Source organism: Macrobrachium nipponense, chromosome 35 (genome assembly GCF_015104395.2).
Source record: "Macrobrachium nipponense isolate FS-2020 chromosome 35, ASM1510439v2, whole genome shotgun sequence".
In the NCBI taxonomy this organism is placed as follows: Eukaryota; Metazoa; Arthropoda; class Malacostraca; order Decapoda; family Palaemonidae; genus Macrobrachium; species Macrobrachium nipponense.
In genome coordinates this window covers 43328064-43338063 of record NC_061096.1, presented here as the reverse complement: position 1 = coordinate 43338063, position 10000 = coordinate 43328064, and the positions used below count along the sequence as shown (strand labels likewise).

At 34.7% G+C, this 10000-nt stretch overlaps 1 protein-coding gene across 1 annotated transcript in view; it reads left to right on the top strand.

Annotated features, from left to right (window-relative positions):
* The window catches only part of LOC135208707 (dynein intermediate chain 2, ciliary-like), a 203211-nt gene that overhangs the window by 182306 nt on the left and 10905 nt on the right, over positions 1-10000 (top strand). Inside the window, 3 exon segments of the mRNA XM_064241184.1 lie at positions 6851-7006; positions 8059-8197; positions 8739-9048. Coding sequence (XP_064097254.1) covers positions 6851-7006; positions 8059-8197; positions 8739-9048 — 605 coding nt within the window.

Sequence of the window (10000 nt, the reverse complement as noted above, 5' to 3'; positions counted from 1 at the left end):
ATCCCTAAGTAAATTTGAAAAATATTGTGATCTTCCTCAAAATCATGTTGACACGATTAAAGGTATTGTTTACAGAGCTGCCAACTTTAAGCATGAAAGCAACTTCCCTGTTCGCTGTAAGAAAAGTTTGACCGATCTTAAAAAGGACAAAACTATCCACATTACAAAAGCTGATAAGTCAAATAGTATAGTAATTTTAGATAAAGCTGACTACATATCACCTATGCAAGCCCTACTGGATGATGATGTGACTTATAAAAAACTAACAAAAAATCCCCTTGATCAAGTCATAAAAAACTTCAATAGCACAGTGAAAAATATCCTTAAAGATAAAACAGAACTTCTAGGCAAATTGTCAGTCAAATCTCCTTCGCTACCTTACCTTTAAGGATTAGTCAAAACGCACGAAGAAAATAACCTTATGCGGCCTTTTGTCAGTACTGTTGATTCAATTTCATATAAACTTTCGAAATATATCACTAAGATCTTGTCCCCGTTACTGGAGCCATCTCCGATTCTCATATATATAATTCTCTAGATTTAGTTGATAAATTAAACAAAATTACTCTTTGCCCCACTGATAGATTCGTTAGTTTTGATGTATGTTCCCTTTTTACTAAAGTCCCTATAGACTCTATTTTAGAATATATTAGTAATGAACTAACTCAGCATGAATTACCTTTACTTATAAGTCACATTATTTCACTCACTAGGTTGTACATTTGTGATTGTAAGTTTATATGCAATGGTGAATTTTATCAACAAATATTTGGCATGGCAATAGGCAACCCTTTCTTGCCTCTCTTCTCAAACTTGTACATGGAATTCTTTGAAAAACGCTACTTACCTAATATCATTTATATTCCTGTAAAGTGGTATAGATATGTTGATGATATTTTAGCTGTTCAGCCTGTTGGTATTGATGTATATGATTTACTCTCTAAATTAAATAACCAGGTACCATCGATTAAGTTTACTCTAGAATTAGAAAAAGACAATTGCCTCCGTTTCTTAGATGTTTTGATACATAGAGAACCATTTCAATGTAAATTTAGTATTTATAGGAAACCAACCAACAACTTAACTTATGTTCATTTCTATTCAGGCCACCATCTTAACATAAAAATATCAATTTTTTTCTTCTATGTTTTTATGAGCATTGTCAGTCCCCAATGTTTGGATCAAGAAATTGAATACACAAGAAAAAATAGGGAAAGATTTATGTTATCCTTCACATATATTAGATATTTGTTATAATAAAGCCCACAAAAAGTTTTATAGTGTAAGTAACACGGAGAAAGAAACGGATTTGAAACCATTAAATCGTTGCTAAAAGCCTTTAAGGTCAACCTTGTTTCTTCCTATAATAACACACTAAAAAGAATGTTAATAAAAAATGGCCCCAGAAAAAGCAACAACATCATAAATGTATAAAATTCCATGTATGGATTGTCCCTCATTTTATCTCTGACAGTCGAGCAAGGGCTTAGAAGTAAGGTTAAGCAAGCGTAAATATTCTGTCAAAACTGGGCAAACATCTAATGCAATATTCATTCATGTAAGTGAAAAAAACCACCGAATAAATTGGATTGGTAGTTCAGTAATTGCAAGGTCAAAAGATGTCTTATCACGAAATCTTTTAGAGTCTGCTTTAATACAACTTACTTCTCATTGTAGTTTCAATATTAGTCGTGGCCTGTTTCATTTAGACCCTTGTATTTGTAACATGTTTAAGAATTACCTCAAAGATATAATTACAGACTTAAATAAAAATTAGTTGCCTTAGAGATATCTTCGTTGTATATGTGTGTTTAATATGTATTGTGAATATGTTTTTGTTTACCAAAGTTCTGAATAGCTGTCACCTATAATAATCCTTTAATTGTCTTGGCCTTGTGTCTGAGGAGATTGTCTTAAACTTTTAATTGTACCCATGTTTTTGCTTGTTTGGGAAGGTTACTCATCTTCCAGGTGTGTCGGAGTCTAGGTACTAATCTCTTTATAATCCCTGTCTGTCAGTTATACGACCTTTCGTGTATTGTCATTTCCTCATGTAAGTCAGTTCATCTGCTAAGTAAAGGATGTTTGAACGTCGAAAGATCTCGCGGATACTCCGTTGTTTATTTTCCCTCGTGGCATTTACCTTTATATATATATATATATATATATATATATATATATTATATAATATATATATATATATATATATATATATATATATATATATCGAGCTTCAAATGTCTTTTAATATCGAATTCGCTCTACCTTGGAATTAATATATTTTCATATATGCTTAACCGAAGGGGAATTTTTGCGGTGGCGGGGTGGGCTAAGGCTCCACTGCTACTCCTTTTATTGAAGATGTCGATTGTTCGTGCCCGTCGGCCGGCAATTCTATTGTCGCCTAAGAATTCCCCTTCGGTTAATTCCGAGGTAGAGCGAATTAGATATTAAAGGACATTTTGTAGCTCGATATATGTATATGAATCACGGTAATGTGATATGACTTATATTATATATATATATATATATATATTATATATATATATATATATATATATATATATATATATATCGGTTTGATTAAGATGTACAAGAAACCTATTTTTCCTGGACGTTCAAAGCTTAATTATCCATTGGGTTCATAAAACCCTCGATCGAGTGCTATCTTGTTCATTCCTCTTCTTCCCTAATTGGGGCTTTATCAATGCAGGACCCTTCGGATCCTACTCTTATAATCGTTCTTTTCCTTTAATTAAATCTCGTAAAGTTGTAAGTTTACCTTTATTCCTGATGCTCTGATTATACGCTGCAGAACGAAAGACTGGAGGCTTTTGCGGGTGAATGTTGCATAATGTTCATGTTTTTATGTGCTCTCTCTCTCTCTTCTCTATCTCTCTCTCTCTCTCTCTCTCTCTCTCTCTCTCTCTCTCTCTACCAGAATTTAGTTGCAGTGTATCCGAAGGAAGGAAATTAGTAATTATGTTTCCGCCATGTTTATAGGTGTTAATTGTTCTTGATGAAAAATATTTTTTGTTATCGCAGACGTCACTTGACGTTCAGCCGATAGGTTTATTTGACGATTTTCTCTCTCTCTCTCTCTCTCTCTCTCTCTCTCTCTCTCTCTCTGTACAAACACACACATGCGCATATATATATATATATATATATATATATATATATATATATATATATATATATATATATGTGTGTGTGGTGTGTGTGTATGTATAAACTGAATCACGAAAGTTAGGAACGTGATAAATCCATAAATAAAGATAAATGCCACGAAGGAAAAATAAACGAAGGAGTCTGCAGAACTTTCGACTTAAAAATCCTTTACTGAGCAGTATTCTGCTCAGTAAAGGACTTTTAAGTCGAAATATCTAGCAGACACCTTCGTTTATTTTTCCTTCGTGGCATTTATCTATATATATATATATATATATATTATATATATATATATATATATATATATATATATGTGTGTGTGTGTGTGTGTGTGTATGTATGTATTGTATTATATGTAAGCATGTATGTATTGATATTATTAATATATGTATATAGCAACATAAAAATACTTCGGTGTATTTCATAACTTTTTTATATTCATATTCGGGGAACTTGCCACAAGATAAATCTTTTCCCTGGAAGAGGCAGAATCTATCACATGATGGTTAAAACCATTTGCCCCGGGGAAGCCAATAAAAATGATTACTGGATCACGAACACATCGTCTGACCTCGTGTGACCTTCCCTATTTCGATTCAGTTTCTTTCGTTTCAATTGTTGTTAAGGTTGTTAAAAGATTGTTTTATTTTCCCTTCAGATGTTTCAGTCGGAGGTTCAGGACAGAAAATATCGAAATATAAAGATAAAGGTTATATACGGAATGGATGTTTTTTATGGAGTAGGACAGAAAATAATGAAAGAGCATATTAAAGGTTATATAAAGAAAATAGTTATATTTTGAAATGAGTTAATAAAAGTGTAAGTGAACAAAGACTTGATGACAAACGACTGGAAAATAATGATAGATAATATTAAAGTTGAAATGAAGAAAGTGGGGCCCATTTAAATGAATGAATGGAAGTGTATACGAATATGTAAAGACTGAAGGAAAGTGGCTGTTACTTCCCATCTGTTACTCGGCTCCGAAAGTCTCTTCCTGCATCGGTATTTATAACCTTTTACGATCTTTCTCCTTTTAATATTCTTATTATGCTGAAGTATATTTTTCAGTGAAACTTGTTGGAGGAATACGAATTCATATTTTTCTCAGTTTTGTCACTTATCCGAAAGATAGATTACTAGACTGTTTGATGTTTTTCATGTTTTATACTTATATTTATTCAGCCAAACACGCAGCCCTACGCACACATAACTCACACACACATATGTGCATGACTGCATGACTCTTCATGTATGTGTCTGTAATGCAATAAGAAGTTAAATGTCAAATTAAATTTGTACTTATACTTTACAGAAGGCTTTTGCGAGAATGTTATACGCAAGAAGCAAATAAGAATCTTACCTGTATTATCGTTTCTATTTCTTGGGCAGTTTGTCATCACACGTCAGAACTAAACAGGCATAATCCTATAAAGTTAAGGTATTATTCAGACGTAAAATTAGCCTTTAATCTTCAATAAACTGCAATTTCATTTCAGGTATTCTTGGAACAGTCGAGGCGAATTTTGATGGAAAAAAAGATTATACAATACAACCAATCACATTTAGAGTTTAATGCAGTTTCATTCCAAATTTGAAAAAGTATTTTAACGTGTATTCGATTAGTTCAAATTAATGGGAAAGAACGTTGTTTTTTTTAGCTGTGAGACGTGCAATTATATATATATGTTATATATAGTATATATATATATATATATATATATATATATATATATATATTGTATATTATATATATATGTGTATGTATAGTATTGTATACATTGTACATATATATATATATATGTATATATAGTATGTATATATATATATATATATATATATATATATATATAAATGTGTGTGTGTATGTGTGCGTTTGTACACAAATATGGATAGGTGTGTGTGTGTGTGTGTCATTGTTAACTACCATCCAAGGGTACTAGGAGACATAGAGAGACATCCATAACTGCAGTGTTTAGGCAACATCTGAGGTAAGTCAGTGAAATGATATCGAGAAAACCTTCATTCTCCCTTTCTGTATCCTTTGATATAAATCTCCTTTGATGGCCGACTTCAGCACGAGAGAGAGAGAGAGAGAGAGAGAGAGAGAGAGAGAGAGAGAGAGAGAGAGAGAGGTTAACCCCATTATCGGAGCACCATCTGTCAAACGAGAGTATTTATGGTTTTCAAAATAAAGATTTCAGTCAATCCAGTGTTCGTGTTTGGTCTATTATCTTTGCATGTCGTAGGGTATAGATGAGAGAGAGAGAGAGAGAGAGAGAGGGGGGGGGCCCAAGTTTCCCAAATCAAGGATATCCATGTCATTTGGCACGTAACCAAAAACGGCAGATAATTTCCCCAGATATCAATTCCCTTCGAAATGACATCACTGACCCTTGATCGGTCGTTTAATATTGACCCTCCGTTATTTTAAACCACATCCGCGGTGAAATCAATCCTCTTTGAAATCGTGTTTAGATGGAGGGACATAGTCAGGCTGTTTTGAGGTCATTTGGATCATGGAATACTGGATTTCTTTTAATTCTAATTCATTTTCTGACAGATTACATTTCTTCCTCGTAATATTTGACGTGTAATCTGACGCGTCAGCGGTAAGAATAATCGAAGACACAATTTAGCATTTTGAAGTTTATTTATATATTTATTCATTTGTGGATGTGGAAGATAGAAGACTGGCAGAGTTGACTGATGCAAGAGTGGAATGGGTTGTGAAATTGACTTTTGAGGACTTGTAGAGGATAATTAAATAAGAGTTTAAAAATGGGATGACCCCATTGCTTGAAACCATTACAAGTAAGATGCTTTTGTATTGTGGTGATTGATTGAGTGGCTGACCAGGATTTTTTAAGGTAAGTGATATTAACAGGAGTAATGACCCCTCCTTTGCATAAAGGTAAAAATTGCACGGCGAAACATTATTTAGTATGCCAAGGAAGATACATGCTAAGAAGTTGATTGAAAAAGTAAGACAAGTGCAAGAAGGAAACGCAGAGTAACTTCAACGTACATATAGCAAACAAAGAATGGGTAGTGTAGACGGTTTGTTGTGAATACTATATACTATATATATATATATATTATATACACACACACACACACACACACAACCATATATATATATATATATATATATATATTATATATATATATAAATATATATAACATATACATACATACAATTGTTCTGTGTAATGCTATGGTACAATTACTAGAAGAACCTCATTAAAACTGGATGGTAACTAGCGGAGTTATTTATATAAAAGAGTTAACAAGCTTTCAAGGACAACCAGTCCTCATTATCAAGTATCCGTGAAATGGATGCTTGATAATGAGGACTGGTTGTCCTTGAAAGCTTGTAACTTTTTTAATAAATAATTTGTATGTGTGTGTCTGTACGCTCGTGTGTGTGTAATAGAGAGAGAGAGAGAGAGAGAGAGAGAGAGAGAGAGAGAGAGAGAGAGAGAGAGAACGAGGACATAGTGAATTCTTGATTTTGATTCACCTTACCATGGTGCATTTGTCAAAAGCTTCTAGTTTTAGCTAATAAAACCAGGGCAGTACTTTTTTTAATGGAGACCTGAATCAAGTCTGCCATTTGCTCACACAATACTTTGGCCATTTGTGGAATCTCTCCATATATTGTTTTCTCTCCTTTCAGCAATTCCTCATCCCCGATGTTGCAGCGTCTGAGGATGATCGCGAAGTTGTCCAGAATCCTTGGGAAGGACGTAGCCAGCACTAAGGGAAGGCCCAGGCTTGTGGATACTAGAGCCAGGCCTGCCATGCAGAACAGGAAGCTGAAACTCCTGAAAAAGTAAGATTCTCTCTCTCTCTCTCTCTCTCTCTCTCTCTCTCTCTCTCAAGTTCATTAGCCTCTAATGTAGAATAATAATTGAAATCTAATTATTGCAATTGTTATCAAGTCTAATGTAATGGTGTACAAATGCTGAGCATATATAAAGAGGAGTATTGATTCTTTGATATGCAAAACTGGCTTTGCAACAACTGTGTCCATTAACGCTGGAAATGTTATTACTTATGCGTTGTTTGTTGTAGAAAAAGAGTATGAATTTTAGGTGAAGAACTGTGAATATTGAATTTACTGAAAGATTCTGGGAAATGACAACAGAGCTACTCACAGAACAAGAAGTTTGTGTGTTTACACCTATAGATACATCATTTCAAAGCACCTCCCAGACACCATCAGTATCACTGATACCGTGAAGTGGATACACATGGATACAAGCAGAATTGGTTCATCGTAAAAACAAGAACAGGATAGAGCATTTTCGAAGTCATCTCCAGTTTTGTGTTCCAGACAATTATTCTGATGCAGAGAAACTCACTTTTTCCGGACCTCTTCAACCTCAATATCTGATGTATTTGTGAATGCTCGAGTTACAAGAATATTTAGATAATTTATGAATATTTGCTACATTATGTCCTGGAGCTGCTAGTATATTAAGCGAGTTTATGAACATTAGCTACAGTTTTCACTGGAGTAACTAGAATATTTAGCCATTTTAAGTATGTTACTGGAGTTGCTAAAATATTTAACGAGTTTATGTATAATAACTACAGTATCAAGTGGTTTCACTATAATATTTAGCAACTTTGTGTATATTACCTACTGTACCTACTGGAGTTACTAGAATATTTAACAAGTTGTACTGGACTAACTAAAATATTTAGCAAGTTAATGATTATTAACCATAGTACTTACTGGCACGGTCCTTCACGTACAATAACAATTCCACACTTACTGACATCCACACCTAACCTGGATTTGGGGGCAATTCAAAAATCTTCTCTTCCAAATCACCCCTTTCTTTAATCGCATTTATCTTCAAGTGCCTTATTGTGTAGAATGCGGACGGCCTTGGGGAAAAAGAGCAAACCGAAGAAGCCTAAGAACAACAAACTGAAGGAATCCAAGTACTGGAAGAAGTTCGCAGAGAAGAAGCCCATGCAGATGGTCTGCTTCAACCTTCTGCAGGATGAAGAGGTGGGTTGGTCAGGCTGCAGCCCTTGAAGTTTTTCCTTTTTGTTTATGGAAGTTTAAACATTAGCCTAGTCGTAAGGTGGTCTTTTTCAGCTAGGTTGTATGGGTAATTTTGAAAAGTTCTCTCTCTCTCTCTCTCTCTCTCTCTCTCTCTCTCTCTATATATATATATAATATATAATATAATATATATATATATATATATATATATATATATATATATATGTGTGTGTGTGTGTGTGTCGTGTGTGTGTGTGTAGGGGAGAGAGGAGAGGTAGAGAGAGAGGAGAGAGACGAAGAGAGAGAGAGAGAGACTTTTTGCAGTTCACTTTATTATTACAAGGTAATTTGAAATATTTTGACTACTTTCTGATTTTTTAAATGGACTATTGCAATTCACTTTCAGTCAGCAATTCACATTCACTGCAGCATACCTGATTAATTTTCACGAGCTTTCTGAGTCCTAGGCAATGTGTATCTGGACGCCCAATACGGGACCCTTCTTCCCCATGGGTCTATTTCAATGCTACCTTGTGACCTTCAGGAGGAACCAGAAGAAAACGAGCCGGAGATCCTAATATCCCTCTGCACGAAGTTCGTCTCCGTGTCAGACGAACTCGTCTACGACTTCAGCACGGGCTACTACGAGCAGGTGGTACACAACGACCCTCTACAGAATCTCCTGTACATCCCTTCCAAGATCCACCTGAAGGGTCAGAAGCCCGTCGTTGAGGAGGAGGAGGAGGATGAAGGGGTGACGAGAGGAACCCAGAAGAAAATGGAAGAGGACGACAGTGTGTACTTCTTGGACTTCCAGCAGCCACAGCACAACGAGGAGTCCTCGGAATCTGAAGGTTAGAACAAGTAGGTAGAAAGGTGCACCACGATCTGGAAACAGATTTAATGAGTTCTCTGAAGGGTTCCTTATTCTGTGAATTAATGAGTACTCTGAAGGGTTCCATATTCTGTGAATTAATTAGTACTCTAAGAGGTTCCATATTCTGTGAATTAATAAGTACTCTGAAGGGTCCCATATTCTGTGAATTAATAGTACCCTGAAGGGGCCCATATTCTGTTAATTAAATAGCACTCTCAAGGGTCCTCTCTTCTATTAATTCATGAAAGAATGAGATTTTTCAAACCAAGTGTTTATCGTTAGTATTTTAGCCTCAAGATACATTATGAATTTGAATTAAGATGATTGGGCTATTGATGGTGAGGCATCTCCATCAAAATGAGGAAATAAAAGTAGGTGTTATTTCTGTCTTAGGCCTTGGGAATTTTGATTTTGTTCTTCACCTTATATCACTGCAGATGAGAAACGAAACAAAGAACTAAATATTCTACAGCCATTGTATCCTTTATTTATTGGATTTACAGGCCATAAGTTCCTCCCTTTTAGTAAAAGGCCCAGTCATTTTCCCTAGATGTAATTGTGGGATTATCATTTCATTTTTCTCATTATTTTTTATATTTTGTAGCTCCCTCAGCTCGAACAGACTTACCTCGATCGAATTATGTTCCTGGATAGTAATTACCATGTAGTCTTTCTTATTGTTCAGTAATTTGTCTTTGCGTGCATTAATACACAAATTCATCATGATTAACCTTTTTGCATCGCAAAAAGGTTAATCATGATGAATTTGGGTTCGACTTCTAATGAGTTCTTATCAAATCTTGTGGATATTCTGATTACAGGATTACAGTTCCCATTGTAGATCTAGCCCAAGTCCTAAAAACCATAACACGACCCTTTCCACTGGTATTATCCGCCACTTCTCGTAATAGTTACTTTTAAAAAGTGGT